General features: G+C 37.6%; 1 protein-coding gene across 4 annotated transcripts in view; it reads right to left on the bottom strand.

Annotated features, from left to right (window-relative positions):
• Positions 1 to 4,521: 4,521 nt before the first annotated feature.
• CCDC93 (coiled-coil domain containing 93) overlaps positions 4,522 to 27,479 on the bottom strand; it is a 53,852-nt gene continuing 30,894 nt past the window's right edge. Inside the window, exons 13-23 of one of the 4 annotated variants that reach the window (XM_049813551.1) lie at positions 24,309 to 24,371; positions 24,038 to 24,111; positions 23,409 to 23,490; positions 22,006 to 22,077; positions 20,824 to 20,895; positions 20,456 to 20,564; positions 17,060 to 17,142; positions 12,954 to 12,991; positions 10,862 to 10,946; positions 6,920 to 7,033; positions 4,522 to 5,686 (exon numbers count right to left, since the gene is read on the bottom strand). In XM_049813551.1, the coding sequence (XP_049669508.1) occupies positions 5,633 to 5,686; positions 6,920 to 7,033; positions 10,862 to 10,946; positions 12,954 to 12,991; positions 17,060 to 17,142; positions 20,456 to 20,564; positions 20,824 to 20,895; positions 22,006 to 22,077; positions 23,409 to 23,490; positions 24,038 to 24,111; positions 24,309 to 24,371 (846 nt within the window). In that variant the 3' untranslated portion in view covers positions 4,522 to 5,632. Of the gene's footprint in view, positions 5,687 to 6,919; positions 7,034 to 10,764; positions 11,117 to 12,953; positions 12,992 to 17,059; positions 17,143 to 20,455; positions 20,565 to 20,823; positions 20,896 to 22,005; positions 22,078 to 23,408; positions 23,491 to 24,037; positions 24,112 to 24,308; positions 24,372 to 27,479 lie in introns of those variants that run through there. The other 3 variants (XR_007507607.1, XR_007507606.1, XM_049813552.1) reach the window with 3 other exon arrangements.

Below are 27,479 nucleotides of genomic sequence, written 5' to 3'. Positions count from 1 at the left end.
CAGAAGCGATGAGAAACAAGTGGAGCTTTCATTTCACTACAGTGCATTTTTAGAAAGCTCTTAACAAAATTGGCTTCCCACACTGGCTCTGTGCATGTCTGTGTTTAGAAGAGCAGTGGCACATACTCAGGATTTAAAATCCTGCATTTGAATCACATGGAATCTGAGCTTAGTGTAGGGGAAAGAAATATGTTATCTGGGGTTACTGCCTAACCTGCTGGATGCTGCTTCCCACTTAAAGCCAGAAAAGGTATTACCATCCCTGGCCTTCTGCACAGCAAGCACAGAGTTTCACCATGGATTTCTGTGCCAAACCCAGTAACTTGGTGCAATGGGAGCATAACTGTTGGATAGTCATCAACCTTGATTAAAAAAAGTTGAACTGTGGATAATTTTTTACTTCCCTTGGTACTTCATTTCTGTGATTAATTACTCTCATTATTAAAACTTGCAATTTGATTTTAATTGAAAAAAGAGGAAAGAGAAAATCAAGTATGCACGCATTCCTCTTTCTGGCACTTCAAGCCTTAGAATTTAGATCTTATGTTATTCCTGTATTGTTATCCTTGGCTGTAAGATGGACCAAAGAAAACACGGAAAGTACAACTCGCATGTGAACTAAAATAAATGATGGAATATCTTGAATATCCAAACAGGAAAAAAAAAAATCAGCTATTCTAAAGAATCATCATTTGGCAGTGCTTAGACGTACGGTCATTTATTTCCCCAAATAGAAGTTGCAAGTTTAGAGTACCCCAGTCACCTCTGCTTGTGCACAGTGAACTGCTAGTTTTAATTTTATTTCCCGACACTGAATCTGCTCCTAGAAGAACTCACTGGAGACTATTGCTCAGCAGAAAGGCATGGCTGTATCCTGCAGCAAGGCTCTGAGAACCCTGCAGCTATACTGAAATTAAGGCCTCGCTTTGTTGTGCTGTTGGAATCCACAGATTGTGCAGAAGTCAAAAAGCTTTGTGAAGCTTTTTTTGAAGATGAATGTGAACAGAAAATGCTAATAACTTTCTATGTTCCTCCCCTCCTCAAGAGACCCACATCCATGCCACAGCTTCCACAATGAAAGCTCTTCAGTAATAATTATTGTACCCAGGCGTTCCTGATCTTTCAGCGGTCCTTCAGTCTCCCCTTCTAAACAGCGGTTTTACACGAGAATTCCCAAGCCCTTCCTACATGAAGACTGATGCAAAAAAGAGATGAAGGGTCTGGCCCCGAGGATACACGTTGACAAACCCCTGTGAGCAGCACCGCATAAGCTAGTCTACACCACAGTCACCGAGACACCCGGTATTGGGAGCGGGTGATCAGGGGAACGTGGTGCTGGGCACGAAGCAGCCACCGGCCCTGCCTGAAGAGCTGGTGAAGAGGCAGCGCCTGCCTCCAGCTCCAGGGACCACAGCCTGCGCAGCTCCGATGCCAGCTGCCGGGGTTTGCACAGGCTGCAGCCGTGGCTGTGTAGGCACTGCATGAATAAACAGTGTTCATTAATTTTTTTAGATAAAAGACTATCCTAAGAGTATGTCATCCACCATCCAAACGAGTAAGATTTGTATATCGCCTTGTACGTGTGACCTACTTACATGCCTAATATAGCAAAGCTGGCTCTAAGGAGGTGGGTATACCAGCAAAGCACAACTCTCCAGCTGTCTGTTTTGCATGAGTACCAGCAGCTATACAAAGCGGGACCTAAAAGAAGTAATACCCTTTCTCTCATGCAAGTGATTTTATGTTTCTAAAGAAATTTCAACAAAGTTTTGCTATCTCCTATATGGCTGGGTATACCCATACCATAGCGTCACCAGATAATAAAGAGTACAACGTGCTACTTTGACACACAGCAAAATGTTTTTGCATGTCATACATTTCTCCCCCATCAAATGCTGCTTGCTTCAAGAACCTACACACTAAGGTCACACTTCAATAATAATTTTTCACAAAATAAAGAGAAAGAAGGGAAAAAAACCTAAAAAAAAAAAAAATTGGTCGCATTTTAACTTGCCTTCAAAGATTTTCTTTTATTCCAATCAAGTGACTTGGTGCAGTACTCCATTCATTTTGGTATACTGTAACAAAAAGATTGGATTTTGTCATGTTTGGATTAGGTGTATGTCACTGATTTCACTCTCAAAAGATATTTTACAAGTGCACTTGTGGAACTGCATTTAAAGAAAGCTGTCACGGTCTAAACGGCAAGTGTATGCCTTAAGTTCAGAGACTGTCTCAGCTTCTGAAACAAAGAGCAGACTTACCTTACAGCAGTTTATTCATCAGCATATCAAAATAATTAAATTTATTTAAATGCAAATTAAAGCTCTGAACAGGCTCTGTCAAATAGAAAAAGAAAAGAAGTTTTGCTACAAGTCCTGTAAATGTTATTTTACAAGCCTGGTAACATCAAATTAATTCAAGGCAAGATCTTTCTCTTTAAACAGTCAAAGAAATCCAGCAATACTGAGGTAAAATTCTGAGAAACTCTTAGCTCCTCTGTAGCAACCAGCTCAAATGGAGAATTAAAAGAGGTTCTGCTTGCTATACATTTGTATAGTCCTTTGTATACATACATCTACACTCCCAGAATTTAGTGCCTCAGCTGTACAGCTCCAATCACCAAACTGGGGGCATTAAAAATATTTTTAATTCTGTAGATCAAAAAATTAGTGTAATAAGTATACAAAAAGACCTTAAATCTCTAGCAAAGACATGGTACACACTGAAGCTTATTGACTTAGAGGAAAATAACCACTTTAAAGCACTGCCCTCCTTTCTTTGAAATCTCCACTTAGAAATTACATCCTGTCACTGCCCTTCATGTTGACAAATAGCTGTCAATTTTGGCTTTCAGTAAAATGGTAACTTAGTTGTTTCTGTTTAGCAGGATTGTTGTGTACTTGTTCCTCCACACTAAAATTGACTGAGGACAACCTGATGTAATAGTTAAGCCTGACAGTCATTAAGTTAAGCAGGAGGAGGAACAAAGTTTGCCATTAGAAGTGCCTCTTTCATTTTGGTTCCTCCCCAGGTATCAGAAGAAACGGTACCCCCATATACAGCCTGCAACAGAAAGCAAGGAACAGCTCAAGTAACATTTTCCATACCTCTCCAGCCTCCTTCCTCTCATTTTTACACCGGGATCTGGAAGCAAAGATAGTGTCCAGTTGTCCTAGATTTCCATCTATTGTAGAAAGAAATTGACTCATTACAGTAAGTTATAATCTGGACTCTGATTTCTTTTCTATGAGCAATAACTGGATCTTCACAAAACCCAGATTTAACTATCTTAGTCAAAATCACTAGCTCCTAGCCAGAGCAATGGATCTAATGTTTTTGCATTCCATGTCAAAGTTTCCAGGTTACAGTGTTTGTAACAGGTAAGCATGAAGTTTAATGATACACTGAACAATCACATCATTTATTCTACCTGGAATTTCATTACTTACCCTACCTAGGAAATTTTGCTCGATACTAAAGCAATTTTGATGAAAATTGCAAAACCCAAATTGAAATGTCCAGTCAAGTTATTCTTTTAGAAGTGCATGGTATGCAAATACATCACAGCTTGAATTCACAAACAGGTTATCTTGGTGCCAAAGTTAAATTATTTGATTTACATATGACAAAGAAAAAGAATTACAGTTTTTATCAAGGGCTAAGTTTGTAGACATAAATAATGTTTCCTAATATCAAAGCTGACTACAGAAAGTCTGCAAGTAGCACTCAATGCAAATGTCCTTCTTTGAAGGAACTCTTACAGTACATTTTCCTTCTTTGAAGGTACTCAGAATGTAATTTTGCCTTCATTATTTCACTAGCTCTAGGAAGACTCACTTTTTGAATACATACAAGAGGAGCAGCCTGTATATATTCCGCCACTAATGAGTGTGGGGGAGTAAGATACCAGCTGGCTCAGTAGAAAGGTTTTTTTTCTGGTTGTACTGAAGGACCAGGAGAAGCGTTTCAAGTTGTTACAAAAAACACAGTCTCATCTATGAGAAGGTACATCACATTGAACCTAGTCTACCACAGTTCTGGTAGCTCACTGCATTTTACCTGGACAGTACATCAACAATCTCTTTATGCAAGGCTTAACAAATGCCTATGTTCTTCCATGTTCAATGCTACAGAGTTTGCACAAATTCACATGCTAATCTCAAACCTTCCATTGTATTCAAAAGGAGTGGAGTCAGGTATTGTAGTGTGACGAACTCATGCCGTCTCCACTGAGAATTCTGTACCTTAAGCTGATGCTTATGGAAGACAAATACAACCCTCCATGGACCTCCTTTCCATATACCATGTTTGATAGTTTGTGCCAAACACCAGAACACCAAGCCTACCAAAAGCAGCAAGGGAAAACAAAATGTTACTGATTGCTATGTGACACATGAAAACATCCGTATGAGTGAATATTGACACAATTCATCTTTTAATGCACTCGTAATTCAAAAGCATATTAAGGTTTCTAAAGCAAGTTCCACCTGAAAAACACAATAACAGCAGGTCACTGGATTGCAAACATTCTTTATTTTTTATTCGCTGCCATAGAAAGTAAATCAACCAGCACTGTCATCAGTGTTACTTGGAAAAAGAACATGGTTTTTCTTCTCCTGAAGATGTGATGTACATTAAGAAGTCAGTCCAAAATCCTGATGTTAAGTACAAAAAACAACTGTTTGAATTATAAAATACTGTATATACAGATAGAAAAATGTTTTAGAAAGTGTTCCACAAAGTTTCTTAAGTTTCAAGGGCAAATCTTCAGCAGGGTAAATAGGTTGTTGTCTTCAAAAGGTGAGCATCAGTTCATTTGAGCAGAACGTCTGAATCTGTATCTTCCTATATTAAAGGTGAGACAGACTTTGATTTTCATCCCAGCCAGGGATAACATGATGGTCCTAGTGATTACGGTGTTTTTTCCTGGAGTTATTAATTTAACAAGCACACTCTCTCTATATAAAAATGAAATTTCAAAGAAATTTATACAACAGCTAAACTTTATAAAAATATAGATCTATAATTTTACACCAGGAATTATCCAAGGTAAGTTTCCATTTTCTTATGTCTTAACCGTTAGAAATTAATTTTTACCCTTTGGAATCTTATCTATGGCTAGAGTGTAAATTAAAGTAATATGAAGTTATTAACTGATGAAGAGAGTTTCAAGAATCTCATTCTGTTGAGCTTTTTGGCCAAAATTAACAAAACATTGCATTCTGCAGTGCTCATCTTATGGTACTGGACATATTAGCAACAGTACATATCTACTTATTCCAGAATCTTGACCTAATTCAGTGTTAAAACCCAAATAAAAAGCATCCCCATTGTCCTTACTGTGGGAAAAAACCAAACCCAAATAAATAAAATTAGACAATATTTCTATTTTGCTGTACTGCATTAACTCTTTACTGTTTAGTGGAGGCAATAATGAATAATACAGCCATGTGATGAAGGAATGTGAAACTGAATACATACTGGAAAAAAAACCAGACTTTTACAGCTGTGTGTATATATATTTTTTATATATATCTATATATATCTACATTGCAGTTTTAACTGTCACCTCACAAAAGAGATTCAATGGACTGAACAATCATCTATAAACTTCAACAGCTGGAGTTCTTCAGGAAGAACTAGCTTTCAGCTTGGACAGCAGCATTTCATTCTTACGGCATTCCTGTTAACAGAAAGCAAACAAGTGAGGAGGTAGTTGCTCTTACCTCTACTAGTTATATCTTCACATCAGCAAAACTAAACCCTTTTATTTTGAAAGGTCTCCAAAATCCAATGTAGTATGGAGTGAGTGATGAGCTGAAGATAATTCTGATTCATCCATAATGTTATTCCAATGGTAATACTCATTAAACTTTACAACTTTCAAGCCAAAAGTAATGCTGCTTGACCATTCATCTAAAGCTGTTACAAGCAGCAAAAGTAAACCCACCTTTTTACTTATAAATTGAATAAATCTGAAATTGAGATTACTTTTAGGTGATCTGGAACTTCACAAGACACTTTGCAAAAAAGTCAGTGTTCAGGGAACAACTCTAGGTCAAGAAATATATTTACATAAGTACATACCACCTGTTTTCAATACCACAACCATGACTTCATTTAAAGGACAGGAAGGTTAAGTAGAAGTTCCCTTACAAGGCAGTGGAAGAAAAATGGCTTATTTATGCCTCAAAAAAAAAAAAAAAAAAAAAAAAAGAAAAAAAATCCACCTGATTTCTCCACCTAGGACATAAATTTATGTATGTCAGAAAATTAGCTGAACAGTCTCTGTCATTCCCCCAGAATACACTGTCTGAAATAGGAAGGAACTGTCTCAGAAAAAAGTAGGACAAATTACAGAAAGATGTTTTTCCTCAAACATCTGAAGCCAAATGACAATTTGGCCTGGCAGCACTACTTTGTCATTCTTTATCATGGAGACAATAATTAACAGAAGCACATTATGATGAAAAGCTTGGGAACAGCTAAATCAATGAAATGTTAAACAGTGCTTTCACAGTGGTGAGAAAATAAGGCTGGTTCCTAAAGGTATCTGTAACTACTGAGACTCTGAATTACCTCCCTTATTCACACATTTCCACAACCCTCTTTGCTCCAATACCCAACTGCTCACAGATCTTCAAGAGATTCCATTTTGAAACCCACATATACAGCTTGCTCGGTAACAAATTGTCCTTCCCCGTAACACGGAAGGGTGCTAGTCTATCAGTGAGAAAAGAATTTCCAGAATCAAATTCCGGGTCCAAGAATCACGTGGGGATAACCACCAAGAGACAATGTGAACATGGTGTGGTATGCATCATGTCAGGAAATCTTGTGCATATATTAATGCACAAGTCAAGCCAAAATGCGTCACTGAACACTTGACTGTTTACATTAGCAAAAATGTTCTTACCTCTTTAAATTCTTTCACTGTTTTAAAGTAAAGCCTCTGTTTCTCTAGAAGCTCTAAGTATTCATCATTCAACTGGTCTCTTCGCATTTTGTTTTCTTGCTTCTTCTTTTCCATCTGTTGGTATACAGGAAGGATAAGAGATCATACACTGTATAAGGAATACACACACAAAACACACATATATACTGGATAAGGAACAACTCTCTATAATAGACAATGGGAGACAGATGCTTCATAAATGATACCCCTGGCTCATGCTTTAAATGCAACGAACCTTGAGGCCAGGTCTTAAAAAAAAAAAATTAAAACCCTAATGCTGAAGTCTCAGTACCAGTGGCACTACAGGTAACATTCAGAATTAAACTAAGGCTCACATCTCTGCAAGCCAGGCATCTTGCTCACTGAACAATCCTACCACAACAATGACACAGTGAAATTAATTAACAAAAAAAAAAAAAAAAAGAAAAAAAGAAAAAAAGAAAGGTTTTTGATGCAACACTGAGATCTTGTCTTAACTGTTTTGTTAGTTGTATCAAACAGGGAGGGCAGGAGACATCTTTGCCTTCCAATGCAATGCTGCACTTGCTCAAGACCCACATGTAAGAAATCTCTTTTCTTTTCTCCTTGTGCCAAAGTTGTGACAAATGTAACTTAAGTCCCTAAACCTGAGAAGGACTGGTTCTTATTATAGAACAGACTGCCTTCCTCTCAGGTGTAGTTCTAATGAAGTTCTTCCATCGCAGCATCATAGACAAGTTTGCTGCTAGTCTAGGGAGTAAATTTTCCCTCCCTCCCACTGGTGCTAGGGCACAACCACATAAAAAGCCCTGTTGTATTCCTCTCCCCCCAGATTAATTTTGCATTCTCTCCAACACACTTTCGCCTCCTAAATTTTGACAGGGAAAAATGCAATTCCAAAAACCGCAAGAATCCCCTGAAGCCCAAACAAGCAGGTAATTCCACAGCAGCAGAACTCACTGTATTTCTAGATTTAGGTATCAACATTGATCTTATTGATTCTTATGCCTAAAAGAAATCAGCAGATCCCAAACTCTCCCTGAGTATGAACACTGCTAAGAAGGTACATCTCCTTTACAAAGCCAGCTGCTGTCCGAAACATCAGGGAATCTCTCCTAACATAACTTATCAGGGCCAGTAGGTTTTTAAAGTTATGCTTGAGGAAGAAAAAGCATCACGTATTAATACAGAAAAAATACATTTTCACATGCATCCTATTCCTTTAGGACAAGGCTAAAAAGAACATTGCTAAAACATCTAGGAACTAGATTCTTGTGAAGAGATAAGGCCCCTAGTACTATCCTTTGATAAACTGCTTCCTTTATGCATGACCACGGCAAATCTCTCAACATGCTCCTCTCAGTAGAAACTGGCCTGCTCTGTCCTCAGAAAGTCTCATGAATATCTGTTATCACATCGAAATGCTTGTTTGCAAGTTACTCCTTCTTGGAAACAAGTATGTCTGATTTCTCCTTAGGTGTCTTTTACGATGCAGTTACAATATGACGGGCTTTGAAAACTGAAATTTCTCTTCAGGTATAAGGTCTTCAGGGCTGTACAGAAAACAGTTAAAGTGGATGTACTTTAAAAGTGAATCGTGAAACTGACTGTGAGCACTTCTAATGCACTGCAGACAGAAGCTGAACCAGTAAGACTAAACCATCACGGGGATGAATAACCCTTGCAGCGTGCAGCTAGCCTGTCTGTTGGAAAAGTCATCTGACAGACATTTCCTAAGTGAAGAATAAGAAAACCTTTCCTTTTGCTGCAGAGCTGTTCCCCAAGGAACCATGTGAATTGTTAAAACTTTCTTAGCTTCCGTTTGTTGTCAGTATCTTCACTGGCATTGAGAAATCAACTATTAGAAGGTACCGAATTATTATCTACACAATCACTAACAACCAATTTTTTTCTCTCAATCGACATAAGCTTAGCTTTTTCATTCAGAAACTCTTGTTTTTCTCCATTAGTTGTAACTGCCACCTCCTGATGATTCAGACACCCACACCTAGGAATGAAACGTCACTTGTGAACACTCTCACAATATGCAAGTGGCCAAACTGCCACTGCAGGAACACAGCACAAGTGATGTGAGCTGCCACTGCTTTCAGCAGCCATCAGGGATGCTGAAATTGTATTTTCCCCCAAAGGAATGAGCCATCTGACATCATAGCTCCAATTCACTTCCCTCTCCTTTATCTGTACATGAAGCAGCTTAAACTTTTGATTTCATTTGAGAATATATTAAGAGAGTCTAGAAGGATTTTATGGACTTCAAAGATTTAAGAGTTCAATTGCAAGAACCTGAAGTCAGTCACAGCAGAGCTCTCAGTCTGCTTCCACTCCTTGCATCTGCTGTGCTGTTACCCACGTGGTTCTGTGTGCATAATGGAGGACAAGACAGGAAACAAAAAACTGAACTCCTGTACAGTTTCAATTTAGGGCAGTTGCTTGCTGCAGCAATTAAAATAATGTCTTTTTTCCAAAAGAAAGAAATGTAATTATCTTCAAGTTCACCTTCACTAGTCAGAACTGCACTGTTCTAAAGTATTTTCACAATCTGTTTGACACCGAGTCACTCATTATGTCAACAGCCTTGAAGACAGAAAGATTACCCATCCATACAACCACCAATATCACTATTCTTTGTTGTCATTTTGTCCTCTCTGAAAATAAGAGGCCAAGCAAATAATTCATTGCAAAAAAAGACAATGAACTAGCCACCTCTTTGAACACATCAGTCTATAGTAAATGTCATACATTTTTATAGTAGAGTTTACTAGTGCGAAAGAGCTTTACTACAGCTTGAGTTGCATCCCATTCTGTTTTTTCTACATACACATGCTTACCATATTTTGTACTTGAAGTTTCTATTTAGCTATTGAGATAAAAAAGCCCAATATCCGGAGAGACTGCACTTTCAGTACACACTCTAGTATATATTGATTCATAGTCTATCATACTTCCATTTAAGCTCAAATAAAGAACAGCTATAATCTACTACCAAGAATTTTCTGGCTCTATAGAGAAAAGAAACTCAAAGCCCCTTTATGGGACTTGGGAAAATATGCCTAAGTTCGCATATGAAAATAAAAGAGTGAAACAACACAATAGCTACAAGTTAGTAACTGCCATTATCGAGAAATACTTAAGCCTATCCATTGTACACAAATATGCCTGTGGACAGCTTTACTTGGAGCCGCTGCTGGACCTCATGCTTGCATTGCCCCAAGATCACTTCACACAAGTCCACTGAGACTGTGCTTTTACAAAATAGCCCCCAAATGTTACCAGCAGTTTTGTCTTCTCTGAACTGGGGCTCTGCTCACCCACAAACCCCTTTCACTTGCTATGTGGACACAACACACTCATCATCAATGCTGAGCCTTTTCTAAATCAGGTTAAAACCAATAAAAACAATGAAAAAACACCCGAGTGGATTCAACAACGTGTCAGATGAGCGCTGCAACTGGGACAAGGGAAGCTGAAGATTGGGACTCTAGAGTGAGGTGCTGCTGACCCCCTTCAGCAGCAGAAAGCAGCTTCAGTCAGATCCACTTGCCTGAGAAACCGTCCCTGAGACACAGGTCTGACAGCCCCATGCAATCCAAATGGAAAAATTCCCATTTACTTCAGTGACACACAGCTGTTTCAAGCATCTGAAATCACTACGCTGCCAATAATGAAGTTAAGGGTATAAGCTTCCTGACAGGAAAGAGGTGTTACAATACCTCTGTTCTACTCTATTCATTAACATTTTAGTGGTGAGAAGTTTCTTATGAATGTGAAAAAAAATAATACTTGTTAGTTGCTTGCTTAATTTGCACCTCATGTAATGGATTTCTCCATGCACAGTTATTATCCAAGAGGCTTTTCTGAAGTAATTCCCAGGCTCTAGCAAAGAAAGTGAGAAGAGTCTCAGACCTTCATTCGATTCTGTTTGATGCCTTCTACAATCTGCTCCATCTGTCGTAAAAACTGCTCACGAGAACCAGAAGATGCCATTGCTCTGGAAAGAAAAAAGATAACTGACAGGGATGTGGGACAACTTGTCTCATCTACTGTTGTCTTGCATATTTACCCATGTCCAAGGATTCACATTGCTTAGTGTTCTATGTAAAAATTCACCTTTTTAATCACTGATTTCAAGTAACAGTGCAGTTCTTCAGGTGGTATAAACTATCAAAGAGATGGGAACACAGAGTACAGAGCTCATCACAAGTGTTCTTCCTGTCAGCTCAAGTCTATTCCATTCTCTCATGTGTTGTACAGAAATAAATTGCTAGTAACTAACCAAAAGCACACACTTTTAAGAAAACCAGATGTTGTGAATATTAAGAAGGCAAGTGGAGGACTAGAAGATCAGTAAATATTCTAAAAAATAAATTCACACCCTAATAGGGAAAGCCCAGAAGTAATTTTAGACCTGTAACATATCTTAAACAGATTAAGAAAAATAAACCAAAGAAAATACAATCCTCCCCCTCACACCCACCCAACAAAAAAACCAATCCAAAACCCAGTTGTCAGTTACAGTATTGGTTGCTATTGACTGGACAGCATCAAAAGGATCTCATCACTGAGAAAAACAGATCTACAATCCATGCTGTAAAGGAAAACATCTGAAATACTTATTCCTAGTTCTGTTGTAATTAGAAGTTTTGGATATCACAATAGGAAAAAACCCCCCATAAAATATCAAAATTTCTGACAAAACACAGAAGGACACAAGTGTATAGAAGCAAGTAAAGAGATAGTTACTCGGGGGGAAAAAAAAAAAACAAACCAGCTTGGAATCTCACAACAGAATTAGAAAAAAAAAAATCAGAAGAATTGTTTAAAATTATTAAATGGCCATCGCCTCCCCCATGACTCTCCTGAACTGTACTGCTGTGAAAAAAATTCATACTGGACTTCTTTTTCTGAAGTCAAAAAAACACAGAGAAAAATAAATGCTAGCAGCATCACAGACTGATACTTGACCTCAAACTTCAAAGAGAACCGTGACTTTACCTAAAGACTTCACACTATATCAAAACCTTTAAATACAGAGTTAGTTTATAATAAACATGTCTGAAATATGTCCAAGTCCAATGTTTTGTACGTAATGTAATAACCACATGTCCTGGTTTCAGCTGGGATAGAGTTAAGTATCTTCCTAGTAGCTGGTACAGTGCTATGTTTTGAGTTCAGTATGCAAAGAATGTTGATAACACTGATGTTTTCAGTTGTTGCTCAGTAGTGTTTAGACTAAAGTCAAGGATTTTTCAGCTTCTGATGCCCAGCCAACGAGAAAGCTGGAGGGGCACAAGAAGGTGGCACAGGACACAGCCAGGGCAGCTGACCCAAACTGGCCAACGGGGTATTCCAGACCATGGGATGCCCCATCTAGTTTAGGAACTGGGAAGTGGGGGGGCAGGGAATCGCCACTCGGGGACTGGCTGGGTGTTGGTTGGCAGGTGGTGAGCAATTGCCCTGCACATCATTTGTACATTCCAATCCTTTTATTACTGCTGTTGTCATTTTATTAGTGTTATCATTATCATTATTAGTTTCTTCTTTTCTGTTCTATTAAACGGTTCTTATCTCAAACCAGGAGTTTGGGGGTTTTTTCCCCAATTTTCTCCCCCAGCCCACTGGATGGGGGGGAGTGAGTGAGCGGCTGCCTGGTGCTTAGTTGCTGGCTGGGGTTAAACCATGACACCACAACTTCACAAAATGGAGAAAAATATTCAAATTAATACCAGGAAAATTATGACCGAATGATTTCTTTCCACAACTGCAACTGAAAAGCCAGATATTAATAACATATGTTGGCTATAAAAGTTAGGTAATTCCAAGTCTGTGATTCCTCAAACATTGGCTTAAACAGAAGTAATAAGTATTTTATAAAGCAGTTTATGTTTATAGAAATTTCTAACAGATTTTTAGTCTCTGCAACTCATGCCCACTCCTACTTTTCCAACCAACCATATGACTCATTGCAACTATCAAGAACAAAAGGACTATTACTTACTGGTGAAAGTTGTCATGAATAGAATTCAGTAAGTTAACCTGTGAATTAGAAGAAATGATATGTAGTTCAAACAATTGACTATATAGATATTGCCCTGGCAAGCATCCAGATGTATGAAAATCACCCTGAGCTTGCTTTCAGAAGAGAAACCATGATCCTTTTGTATTAGTAAAATCTATCCCAGTGGAGGAGCCACAGAAAGCAGAATGAGACAGCTATAAGCACATGCATGGCAGAATCCGAAGTTGTTCCTGACCTTTAAAAAATTCAAACAAATTCTGAACAGACTCCAAAGCAGCTAAGATGCTTAAGAATTCCTGTTACTTAGAGGAAAGATATTACTGCATGACTCATCAATATTAGCCAAATCCACATCCCTGCCTCAAGATATTTCCAGTAAGCATGTCTTTAAGAATGTAAGTGCAGTTTATATCGCAAAACATTCAAGTCACGAAAAGTAATACTGCACAGCTATTGCATAGTAAGAGTGCTGATGAGTTACATTACAAACAGTAAAATCAGTGTATAAACCCCAAAATTCAAAGATGTTATGAAAAAATTAGTTTAAAAGCATTTTAAAAATGAATCTTTCACAAAATATGATTAAAACATGAACCATAGTCACAGAGACCTTTCATGTCAGAACTATAACCTTTATAGCCAAAATTCCACTGTATAACAATTCCTGGTATTGTTATTTTAAAGCAATTACACTCAGCATATTTTATGAAATGGTTGGTTTTGGTAGGAGGAAAAAAAAAAAAAAAAAAAAAAAAAGACAAAAAAACCTGCAAGCTTATTCCAGAAATCTTTCTGAGGCACAGATGCCAAAGGCATCTTTTGTACATTACTAGACAATATTTACTTGCTGAAACTTTGGTTCTAATATTAAATGAAACACAAGGAAACCTCAACCATACTATACATTTAACAAAGTTATGACTGCATTAGAAGACATTCAGACCCCTCTCTTGTGATTGACATCAAGCTAAAAGAAAGTCTTGATCAATTTATTTGTCTTTTGAAATTATATCCATGTAAGTTCACCTTGGAACTCAAAAAAACCCAACCAAAAAACAACCCAAAACCCCCCAAAAGGCATTGAATTATATTGGCAAGAGTACTTCCAATTTATACAACAATGAAATACATCTGCTCTGTATTCTGTCAGCTGGTTTTTTACATGCCCATTTCAAAAACAATCTCTATAGACTTTTTAAATTTGCAGGCTTGCCCTCAAAAAACAGAAATAAAAAAAATAATAATCTGTATTAAACTCTAAACTGGGGAGAAGTTAAAGTAATATGAATTCCATAGCTGCTACTTAATGTAGTATTTTAAAGCTGGTATATTGTTACCTGCAACCTGCTGTATTATATATTATGAATACATTTCACCATTTACAATAAGAAAATAAAAACAATGAAAGACCACAGAAAAACAAAGCACGTGATTATCTCCTTACAGACTTAGGTAAGGCATTTGCCAGGACCGCTGACAGCCATTATACCATCCACTCTTGCACAGAGATGGAAGTTTTACAGCTACGGTTCCCGAATATTCAATATGTAACTGACATTACATGGCATCATCATTGTTGGTTTGTAAGAAGTTGATGTTTGAAAAACTTTCAAGGAAAATTCTTAATGATATTTTCAGGAGACAAAAAAGGTAAGTTACACCACTAATTCCAAGACAGTTTATTTGAGGCTCTTAGAGACCATCAGGTAGAATAACTTTTAGAAACAGCATTGTCTCATGCCAAACTGAAACGTCTCCCAGAAATTAGGTATTTCTGGAGCACATGACAATCATCACTGCAGGTTAAACTTTGGTAAGATCCTGCTTTGTACCGATCGCTGACCTAACTCAAAATATATATATATACACACATCAATGAAAAAAAGCCATAAGGCTCAATTCAGTGCAGAACTTGAGATGTTTTTACATGTTATTTACATGTGTTGTTAAATCACCTAGTCACAGAAGTTACTTTTAAATTTATTGTGATGCAACTTGGATTCTGACAACATTCATAGAGCAGTACAATACTTTACTGCAAAAGAACAGGGCCAGATCTACCCTGACACTGCAGTCGTGCTTTAAAATACTTCTATCAGGGTAAACTGCGGAAAGTTAAAGTTTAAGATGGTAGTGTTAAAACAGTATTCTGAGCTGTGGGGTTTTTTTTCACCATCCTGGCCTCCAGAAAATCTGTAAGAAGCAGCCCAGTCTTCTACGCTTGCCAAAGGAAAAAGGTATTACATCTCTGAGTAAGTTCTGCACAGAAGTAGAACATTGGTCAGCTTTCTAGCAGACTCCCATGGAACACATCCTGGTTTTGGCTGGGTTAGAGTTAATTTTCTTTCTAGTAGCTGGTATAGTGTTACATTTTGGGTTTAGTATGAGAAGAATGTTGTTAACATGGTGATGTTTTCAGTTGTTGCTAAGTAGTGTTTAAACTAACTCAAGGATTTTTCAGCTTCTGATGCCCAGCCAGCAAGAAGGCTGGAGGGGCAAAAGAACTTGGGAGGGGACACAGCCAGGGCAGCTGACCCAAACTGGCCAACAGGGTATTCCAGACCATGGGACATCATGCCCAGTATAGAAATGGGGGAGTTGGCTGAGGTGGGAGGGTGGGGAGGATCACTGCTCAGGAACTAACTGGGCATCGGTCAGCAAGTGGTGAGCGATTGCATTATGCATCACTTGTTTTATATATTCCAATTCTTTTATTATTATTGTAATTTTATTATTGTTATCATTATTAATTTCTTCCTTTCTGTTTTATTAAACTGTTGTTATCTCAACCCACAAGTTTTAGGGTTTTTTCCCTGATTCTCTCCCCCATCCCACTGGGTAGGGGGGAAGTGAGTGAGCTTAGTTGCTGGCTGGGGTTAAACCATTACACAGCACTTTTTAAGGTTATCACAATGAAAGCAAGTACACTGTACTCAGCTACTGTAGAACTAAGTAGGAGAATAGGGAAGGGATGAAGTAATTCTTTTCTCCACAGTTAATGTGCTTTTGTATGTGCCTAACATTATTCTATGCTGAAGAGCAGTTGTTTGCCAAAGTTCCCCCTGCTCCCCCAACTACCTCTCCTCACAGTTTTACCACAGGTGCAGTACATGCAGCATAGGTTAATTGTTAAAGCATACTTCTGTATTTAACTATTCCTTCTGCAAGCAACTGTGAGGATCACACACCCTCTAAAGAAGCTACATAAATTAATGATTTCTCTGAATTGAAAAACTGAAAACTATCTAGCACATGTGTTAGAATCAGCTGCTTAAGGGAAGGAATGGTTGCTCATCATCTTCAAAAACAGGAGATGAAGTGTCTTTACACAGAAGTTTGACTACTGCTTGTTTCACAAACTAAACAAATATATCTAAGTAATGCAAAACTATCTGTTCTTATTTTATTAGAATAAACAGAGCAGCCTGAAGTATCATAACATATTTTAAAAGTAATGTCATAATTTTTATCAAGTCTTGACTGCTCCTATTTCTTCAGCTTTACTGAAGTCACAGGAAGTGAAGGAAATTGAAATCACTCAATTAAGTCATCCCCAAGAAAGAGGTGAACTGTATATAGTAGGGAGAGAGGGGAGAGAAACAACCAAGTCACTTTCAAGAAAACTACTCTTCTGATCCCGATTCAGTAAAATCTCCAGTGACTTCAGTGTAGGCAGGCTTAGACCTGGAGAACTAACTCTGACATTGCTGACAGCAGCTGGAATTTGCTCTCCAAAGTTACTGACTATAGCATTGGTTCATAATAAAAGATATTGACCAAAAAGAGAAAAAGAGGGTAATTTGGTCCTGCAATACCAAGACAGAGATACTTACTAATCAAATGTTACTCGTGCTTTGTGAACACAGTGAGTAGTTCAAACATGCTGTACTAATAGCACTTTTACCACACAGGCCATTTCCCCCTCAACATTAGAAATATTCTTATGAATCACTTGCTTCATTTTTACTTACAAAGACTGTTAACTCTGCTCTGACAGGACTGAATATGGTAAAAGCTGAGTAAAAGCTCTTTATCTCCTTCTCCACAGACTGAATATTTAGAAAACAGTAATAACATTTTCTTACCTCCTTTTCCAAATACACTTTCTTATCATCCAGTGTATTATAAAGAGTAAAGAACTGCTTCGTTTCTTTGTGAGTTGCTGAGACTGCAAACAAAAAAAAGGGTAGAATAATAAGAGAGCATGAGGTGAAATGGAATCTGTAAAAATACTTTGTAGGCTTTCTATAATATACTTTCCACTATCAAGAATGGAACACACTTTTTAATATGTTATGGAAGAATATTCCCTCTGCATGTCAATCTCCAGCAGGGTTTGCAGCTATCAGATTTTACAAGAACACCACCGTTTAAATTAAGCCTCAACTGCTGACAGTCCTTTACGTGAACATATGTTGGCACTATCAGCTGTGCTTCCTTACCACTGTCTGTTCATCCTTCCTTCATAAGCTTTACCCTTACACCATACAGGCTGCTGTGCTGCTAACAGTTGCCCTTGCACAGCTTGCCCATGGTGGCAGAGAGGCACAGGCTCGGCAGGGACAGATAGGAAACAGATAATCTGATACTACTGCGTGGAAAAAAGAGTGCATTATACTATATATTTTAAGCTACACACGTGCAAGAAGCCCAAGAAAGCTTTTACTGTTTCAAAGCCTTTTTTCTCTTCTTACAATTTATTCATGCTGATAGAATTAAATAATACTTTCTTTCCAAATAAAATATTCTGGTTTAGGTGATTACAGCAGATGTTGGTCATAGCTCGGTGGGGGGGAGGTAAGGCTCAGATATGCATTCCCCTTTGGGCCTACAAGACGATGACTGATTCTCAAATCTGCTGAGTGTTCATCTATTCTTTAGTTTTTCAACGCCTAAAGAAACCCAAGATATCTGTGATTCCCAAGGAAAGAGTTCAACAGAGAAGGACAGTTAGCAAAAATTACTGTTAATATATTAAGCACTGTCTAGAATCGTGAACCTGGAAAAAACATTTGGGTTAAAAAATATAAACCTGAGTGAAATTATGCTCATCACATTAAACTCTAAAGCCTAACAAGTTGCCATCTTTAAATAAAACCTTTACTGAACTGATACACTGGACTAAGCTTTTGAATGAAACCACTTACTGTAAGCATGACCTCCCTCCTACATCACAATGTCATTAAACATCCAAATTTTTAAAGAAATTCCAGCTTTTGATTTGTACAATTCTGTTCTCCAGCCAAAGCCCAACAGCAACCCACAGCTTGAAGTTGAATGTTTTAGTGACAGAAATCCAGCAGTGACTACTTCTGCAGTAGTAAAATGTTCAGGACCAAAGAGCTTTCTCATTGCCCCATTATGATTGTGACTCATGTTCTGCACATGCTGTAGCCTCGAGCAACACACTGAGTACCGGGAGCCTGAAAGCACTGAGGTATTCAGGAAAGCCTGGGACAGGTTGAAAAATTAGTAAGGGCTATTCAGCAGGTTCCACAAAGATTTTCCAAATGCTGAAATCGGGCTGTTTCTTGAAAAACTATGTGAACACAGGGATCGCCAATAGGCTTACTTCAGGTGTGCTCTGTTAATTAGTTTGGTTTTTGTAGGACTGCTGCCAAATGGAAGAAGCCTTTCCCAAACCATTTCCTTCATGCAGCTTTTCCCTTTCTTGTGGCAGCTCTGGTAGTCACAGATCTTTTATGAATGGATTCTACATACCAACTCAGAAGAACACTTTTCAGGATTTCCACTGGGTTAGAAAGTTGTACCAGCTTATCAAGCCTTACGGGCAGACACCAGAGCCCGTGTAAGGCAAGACAGACAAAGAAAGAAGAGGAAGAAGGAGCCAACTGGCTCATTGATTCTCTTGAAATCACAGCTTAAAGTTTTCAAGGGAAGAGGTTCAGTTAGGTGAAAAATAAAGCATGGAATATTGGAATTTAAAAGCATTCTAGTACAGAGTCACAGAATCACTGAGGTTGGAAGGCATCGCTGAAGATTGTCTTGTCCAACGGCCCTTCGATCAAACTTAAAAAAAAGAAAAAAAAAAAAAAAGGGGGGTTTGGTAACTCTGAAGATCACCTGAATCTGGCTAAATGAAAAGCCTCTAAAAAAATACCACAATTCATAGAAAAACTTGCTAGAGATTTTCAGCTCATTTTTCCAAAAGCTTAGCCTGTACAACACAGGTTCCCATCAACGACTGAGCAGTGTGTTATCCTTTTACTACACATATTTTGTACTATAGAAAACAAAAGTCCCATAAAATTCAAAGCATCTTAAATCTACACCCAATGCTGCACAAATCTCTTCGACCTTAATCATATATATGTACCGTACTTCATACGTAAATGAACCCCCCATCTTCTGAGCAGGTAGATGCTCTTAGATTATTTGTCTGAATTCACTTAGACATGACAGAGAAAACAGTCTGTAGAAAATTCAGTGCAAGACAACCAAGTTGTCTTTATAGCTGGACTTGATTAAATAAAGTACATGGCACATAAGAAGCAAAGTGGGGGGAAGACAGTACTGGATTTGTACTCACTAAAGTACATCTATTCCATACACTGAGTTAGACAACATACATGGAAGGTAGCACATGACTATGTCACTAGAGATGCCTTATGCCTTACCAGGGCAAGGGATTTGAATCAAAGTTAAGTAACACTTTTAGACCTGCTCAACCTTCAAGAGCTTGGTTTGCACACGTATTTAATAAATGCAGAATGTCTTTAAAACATTAGCTAGTTCTTCTTGGTAGAAACTTATTTTAGCATATGATAATACACAAGCTACATTAAATATACACCAGTTGGTATACTGGTCTCTTAACAGTTTAATGGAACAACTTTAAAGTTTTATTCAGTTTGCATGTTCCATACCATCCATGCACAGCAAACACATGCCTATCCAAAAAGTCAACCAAGCACATTTTCCCATTTTCTGACTTCTTACCATAAAAAAAAAAAGTTAAAGACAATTTGTACTCCGATCCAAGATATTGCAGGACATTTATAAATAAAAAATGAAAGAAAACAGTCCCTTCAATAAGTTGCCTTTACTTTGTAGTTCTTGACATAGTTTGGTTCAGAACCAGATATCTTACATCATTGAAAATGATGAAAATAATCTAATGTTAAGAGCAATTAATTAAACAGGTCAAATTTACAGCAACCTCATTTGTAACTGGTGAATTAAAGACTTTCTAAAAACACTGGTCATTAACCTAAATGACTGAACCTGTTGCAGACAAAATTTACTCCAGAGATCTTGTGCATCAAGTTTCACCCTCAGGAAAGTTCTCATAGCCAGCTTATAAAACCTTGAAAATAGGGTGTATAGCATGAATACCAAAAGACCCTTAAAATACCACAAAATTAGCAAGTGCTGTTGTTACATGCTGTATGCTTAAAATGTAATTGCCCTCCTTCCAGGGCTTTAGCCTTCAGCAGGATGTTCCTGCTTGATATACATACCCTGACTGTAAAGTTCAATAAATCTCTTCTGATACTGTGTTAGCTCAGCTCGGCTGGGTACTTCATCAATCCTGCGTTGTAAAATGGCTATTTCTCTGTTTCTTCGTGCCTGAATAGAAAGTTAGGAGGGGAGAAAACAAAGCCTCTTCTTGTTCTCTTCTTAAAATGGATGAAGCCCCCCCCCCAGCAACATTTTGTTACTACATAATTAATTAAAAAAGTGCTGGCTGAGGCTTAATTTTTTTTTGTAACTGATTTGTGACAGAAAAACTTTTTTAAATTAGAACAACAAAAAGAAGTATGAGAAGTTACAAGATAAGAAAATCGTTAATAATTTTGTACAAGTAAATTTACAAAGAGTTACTCACCAGTAACAACCGGATCTTTTGAAGTTTATCCTTCTCAGTTTTGTATTGCTGTTCTATAATCTTATTCGGCTCCTAAAATTTGAGAACCCAAAACAATTGTGTATTACGGTAGCATACGAGAGCTGTAGTGCAAAAATGTGCAGACTGGGTTTGTTTTCTGTATTTGTCGATCTTCCATTTAATGGCTCCCACAGTAACACCATCATTTGATGTTACTTTTTTTAACAGTGATTCATTATCTGCATTAAAAAACTGACATCTTTTACTGTAAACAAGTGCATTTTGCTAGCTTTTAAGGCTTTGATATTTTAGTTTTTAAGATTTGTCAGTGGTTTTTCCAGTACTTTACAACAGTCACACTTAAAATGAAGGTATGTATCGAAAGATTGTCCGTACACCTTGTCTGAATGTTTATACTTTGAATCAGTGGTGGGCTTAAGGACAAACATGGCCCAGGACAGAACATAAGCTCTCTGACATGTGTTCTAGAATTCCTGAATTGTGGACTTTAAGATAACTTTTTTCTTGTTTAAAAATTTAAGATTTAGGTTTACATTTTAATTTTTTCATGCTGTGTTCAGAAGGACAGCAGCATCATGGAACCCGTAATCTACCTCATTTCAGAGGCATAAATGTATCAAATGTTTACCCACTGAAAATACAAGTCATTCAAGCTTTTCCTTTGCTGTTCATTCATTATTCATTGCTATCAGTCTGGATGCACTTGTGTTAAAGCCTAACCTCTGACAGCTGCTCACAGCATGCAATGTACTGAGCCACTGAAAACTTGTGCTTTCATCCTTCAAATAAATCCACTGTTCAGAAAAAAACAACCAAAACAAACATGCTTTCTGAGGAAGACCTGTTTTTGTCAGAGGTACGCACTGCTCTTAACACAACATCCAGAGATTCTTCTCTGGTACTACAAAGAAAGAAGGAAAAGGCACAAAAGCATCTATGAGTTAGCTCAATGGATTCTGCTAGAATAATAGCTATTTTCAGTCTACTGTATTTCTATGATTATTAGCCTCAACAGTGGCTTTACCAGTAGGGGAGAACAGAATTTTTCAGAGATTGCAACAGATATTTTAACACTTACGAGAATGTCCCAAAAGTCAGAAGGACCTAAACCAACATTTTAAAACACAAATTGAAAATAAAAACTTTGACATTTGCTATTACCTGTTCTTCTGCATTTTCCACTGCCTCAGCTTTCAAATTCTCAATATTTTGTTGAAGTCTCTCCATTTCTTCCTTAAAAAAAAAAAAAAAAAAAAAAAAGTATGTTGCTTTTAACTGAGACCTATCCTCTTAACAAGGGAGAGCAAGAAGCGTGACAACATACACCTCTAACGAAATTCTGGAGCTGACCACACACTGTATATTTAAATTTTTAAGATTCAAGAGCATTCCCTGCTTAAGGGCAAGGCATCCATTATTACTTATTACATAAAACTGTCCGCTTTTATCAAACACAGGAACAGATTTATTTCTTTCTTACAAATACACTAGATCCAGCCAAGACAACTAATGAGTGACATGGAAAATGAAACTGAGGAAGCAAAGGAGTATTACAATAGCAACAGCATGAGCATAGGACTGCAACAGTTGTAAAAATGAACAAACCTAAAGTAACTTCCAAGGTAGTTTTCATTACAATCCTTTAGAGCTTTCCAAAGGGGTATGTATGGGAAAATGAGGCTCCTATGCTCAGTCTATGCCTCAAGGCGCTATTTCTTTTTACTTCTTTTCATTCTATTAAATCCCATCCACTACTGTTTAAATAAAAGAAAATGAAAACAATTCTCTCTGACCATATTTCTAGGAAGTCCATAAACACAGCAGTAAAGAGGACAGCAAAACAGAGCAATTAAGCAGCAAAACTGAAACATGCTCTGAAAACTGCAATAGCTTCATCTCAGTCTTGTCTCTTTTGGTGGGTTGCTCCAAAGCTAGGGGCCTTTATGAAGCCCTCCTCTTTGGCACTGTCCCGCTCCTCAGGTCACTGTCCGCTGCATTATCCAAGAACAGACAAACCATTTCAAGTTATGAATAGCACATGGGGGTATCTAGTACAGCCCAATCTCAAATTTACATTTTAGTGCTCCCTGTCAACCCATCCCAAGTTGCTCTCAGCAGAATGGTAATGGGAACGAGAAGAGCCAAAGCTGTGACTAGTACAGGGCTGATCTGGCATTTCATGTCTAGGAACTGCTCTGTATTAGGGAGTCCCAAGCACAACAGAATATTGAAGGCCACATTAATTAAGACAGATGCCTTGGCAGCCTTTTCTTGTACCTCCCTGTTTCAGAGCAGGGGGCAAGTCCTTCTGGTTAATCCAGTTCCAACCTTCTTGGTCATCAGCCTTGTTGTAGATATGATACACTGCACAACTGGGCAACTGTCCATAATTCAGCTGCAAATCAAGCTGGTGGCAATGTTCACTATAAACCTGAAAATACCAGTAAATGCGGGGGTGGACAGATGACAGAAAGGGACACACAGCACGACAACAAATCAGGAAGAAGTATAATGCTTATTTACCAAGTTTTAAATGAAACCTTATATAAGATACTAAAACTTACCCTACAATGTGCTTTGAACTCTTGCTCCTGGCTTTTTAGGTTTTCATTCATGGCCACCAGTGCTCGCAGACTCTGCAATATGCTAAATTTGAAGATCCAGTAAACCACATTAGATTTTTAGTTTCTAATTTAAACAGATGGAGAACCAAAAGACATTAGAACAAGCTTAGTTCTAAAGAAATTTTCAATAAAATCTGTGCAAATTCAAAACCCAAGTATCATCACCAATATACCTACCAAGATCAAAATAAAAATGTAGTATTACACTGAGTATTTTGATGGTTTTGCTATGTTCTGACCTCATTATTGTGGAAGTTTTAGACTCCTGTTTCATTGATGTGAGATGAAGGCTTCAAATATGAAGAAAATAAATCAGGAAGGCTTCATCTATTTATCAAATGTGTCTAGGGTTCTTCTGCTTTAAACACCTACAATTATTTTCAACTACAGATTGACGCTTTTCATTCTAACTGAATACTATGGTAACGCTTTCCAAAGACAGGAAAATAAGCTGGAGAATTATTTAAATTTCAGTTATTTGTATAGGTTGCCAAAGCAAGAAACATCGAATGATTCATTTTAAAACCATCATTTTTCAGAACCTCAAAGTCACAAAAGAAGAAACTTACCTAGAATCTGCTTGGGATTCTATTGTTTCTAAGGCTGCCAATTCCTTGTCCAGCTTTTCACTGTAACTCTTAACCTAAGGGTTGGAATTAATAATAAATTGTAATACACTTCCACACATAAAACGATTCATGGTATTTAGTTTTCCCACAACACAGGATCAGTGAGTTAAGTTGTCAAACACCTCCACCATTTAATACATTCCTCTACACACAGAGCTTCTTAAAAATGATTCAGCTAGAATCAGTACACAGAAAAACAAAGAAAGATTACCTCGGCTAATGTCTTTTTTGCTTCGGTACATTTTGCCTGCAGATCAGTACATTTAGCTTGCAACTATTATGAAAGAGAAAGAAAAGAGTTTGATTCTATATTCACGCTAATTACACCTGTAGTGGTGAATAGCAGTATTTGAGCTGTTAATAATGATTGTTTATTAAACAATAGGCCAACCATCACAAACACTGTCTTTTCTTGTCATCTACTCTGAGAACATTTGATTGCAAGAATTCTGATTGAATAATTAATAACAGCAAACATTTTCCACCTGACCTTCTAGATGTATTAGGACCCAGAATAACCAGCAGCTTTTACAAAATGGATGCCAACAGAATACTGAATTATAGAATCTCTGCTAAATTGCTCTAAGTTATTTAGCCTGGTTATGCTGGCTAAGAAGAGAGTCCCATTTCATTCTTCTCCAGGTAAGTTAGGGTGATTCAAGACTTCCATAAAAGCACCATGGCACCATACAATAGATATGTCCATAGCAAATAAGCAAACTGGTTTATGATTTTCTTTTGTGTAACCATGGAAAGTCTAATAAGATGTCAGTTAACAAAACACCACTGGATATTTCACTTGTCAAATAATTTAGAGGCTAATTTTAGAAGAACACCTTTCTTTAAACTCCTTATGATTTAAGATAACATTGCAAATAGTAACAACAAAAATGGGACATGGGTTACAAAAGTGGAGCAGAAGTGTTGCAACGAAATGCACATTTGGCTTGCTTTCTGTTCCACTTCTTTTCATGCTGGTTTAGTTTGCTGTTAGCTGTGACCCAACACTCTGCTCATCCCTTTCCACAGCTGAATTTACAAAAAGAAAGCCTTTTCATTGTTTTTCATATTTTGCACCAATAATTCACCAATAGACTGAATTCTAACTAGTTGGGGAGAAAAAAAATAATCTAAGCCTGCAGTCCACATCTCATGAAAATTGAAATAAAGATTAAAGACCTATTTGTTAAGAGAACTCTTGCTGAAACTTACTGCAGTATTGAAGCCAAAACTTCACAAACATTATTTTAAAAGGGGGGGTCTTGACTGTCACCGATTTCAAAAGCTGTCTTTGGCAAGTGGTTAAAAAAAAAATTCAGCCAGGAAATTTTTACTTTACTAAAGCAATAAAAGAATGATATTTGGCTTATAGCGGTCAGTACTTTTTTCCCATATAAAAAAAAAAAATAGCACTGAGACAGCTATGTACTGGAAATAAGCAACACAGAATTAAAGGGCCCTCAACTGTTAAAATGGCAAATAGCATGACAACAGATTTAGAACATACTTAAGTTTTCCTGTGGATTAATGAAGTTTATTTGGCAGTTAAATCAGCTCTGTAACAAAGTAAGGATTCTTGCCAATTTTGTGTGGTTTACAATCATGTTTCCTCCGCACCCCAAAATGCTCTCTTCTCAGCAGGAAAGCAAGAAAATACATTCATTCATATGCCAGGGAAACTGGTAAAGGGAATTACTTGCACCAGGCATGAAAATGTAATCCACTCAACATATATTTAGTTACAGGCATACTCTGTATTACTAATTCAGTAGCCACACTATGCTACAATTCTCTAGAATGTAAAAGCCATCTGCTACAGAAAAAGTGCTTTTGAACATTTCAGTCATTGAGACTGCATACACTGGTGGATAGATCCTTTCTGCCTTCCGGATCATAACAGCACAACACAGAATAGCTGCAAAAGCCACCCACAACTGCTAAGCTCGTTTACCAGCCTCTCTTACTGCTCAGCTAGGCAAGGAAGATCAAGGAAACACAATGGCTGGAGAACTGTGCTAGTGCACATTTTCATTTTTTGAAACCCAAGCTAGCTGTTGCAGTTTCCTAATGTCTCTCTTGCTACACAGCCGTACCTATGTCTTCCCCAAAATTAAGCTTGAGCTAACTTCCTCCAAGAATACAAACTTTTCTCACAATGCAAGGGCTGTGGTGCAGTGTTCTAGTACATACATACATGCAAACTGAACATGCCTCCAGTATGTCTACATACTGCCTGCAGAAGAACTGCAGATGGACATGAGCTGGTGGACACAACCAAAATCCATCCAAACTCTGTCAAACTGTACCAGAATATCCTTAAACCTGAGCAAACATGCCCCCTTTTATAATAGGGCAGTGGTAAACCATTGCCAGTCATGATGACAAAGCTCATCTGGAACAGGTTTGCAACCTGCTAGCTCAGTGTGGATGCTGCAAGTGCCAGCGTCTGTCTCCATTCTACAATATGCACGCAGCACATCTGTATCTCCCTTCACATGTATTTGTCTTACAGCCTTCATGGTTTAAAAGAAGAATTAAAGTGTGACAGAAATGTACTGCAATGATTTTGTATACACTAAACTTCCTCTTCCCCCCCCCCCTCCTGAAATTCCGAAGATCTCATTCTGTAATCTGTGTTTCTACTTCAGGTGAAAAAACCCCTCAAACCAACACAGGAATTCACGTAGGATTTAACTATCTGTAAGCCCATATTATGATTTTGAAAGCCTGACACTTCAGTCTGGATTTAAATGCTAGCTATTGTCAATATTTTTTTTACTAATGGTCATCACCTTGACAGGGCACCAGTTATGCTTCACATAAAACACATGGAAAATTCATATTACCAAAGTGTTAAAAGACTACAAACTCAAGTAAAAAAAAAGTATATTTAATTTCAGTATATCATAGTTATAGTATATCATAATACTTTCTAATATTTCACTCTAGAATGGAGGGGAATTGTGACAGACGTGGTTTACATTCGATATACAGTGCAAATAATAATTGTAGTTATTGACTATGAAAAAATGCTATTTTTAACAGATGGGCTGTGCCAGAGGACAACACAAACAGAAATGTATCAGTTTAAGAAGAATGAAGAGTTCAGCATGTTCCAAAGCAAATGCATTCTAATATTTACCAGTTAAAACAGCCATACTCTACCCTTTGAAGGTCTTTTTTGTGCAAATTAAATTAAGAAGAACCTGCATCAGTTCTTCATAAAGCTTAAAGTTGGAAAAAAAGAAGAAAGAAGCAAAGACAGGGTAGACAATTAGTCTTCCCAATTTTTTGTGCATGTTTTATTTCTGTAGCCTTATTTAAACTCAGTATTACTTGAATGTTAGTCAGAGACTTCAAAAAAATCGTTCATAGCAGATGC

The sequence above is a fragment of the Accipiter gentilis genome, chromosome 1, assembly GCF_929443795.1.
Source record: "Accipiter gentilis chromosome 1, bAccGen1.1, whole genome shotgun sequence".
NCBI classification, from domain to species: Eukaryota; Metazoa; Chordata; class Aves; order Accipitriformes; family Accipitridae; genus Astur; species Astur gentilis.
The sequence above is the reverse complement of the archived record's forward strand: the minus strand, read 5'-3'. Positions and strand labels throughout refer to the sequence as shown.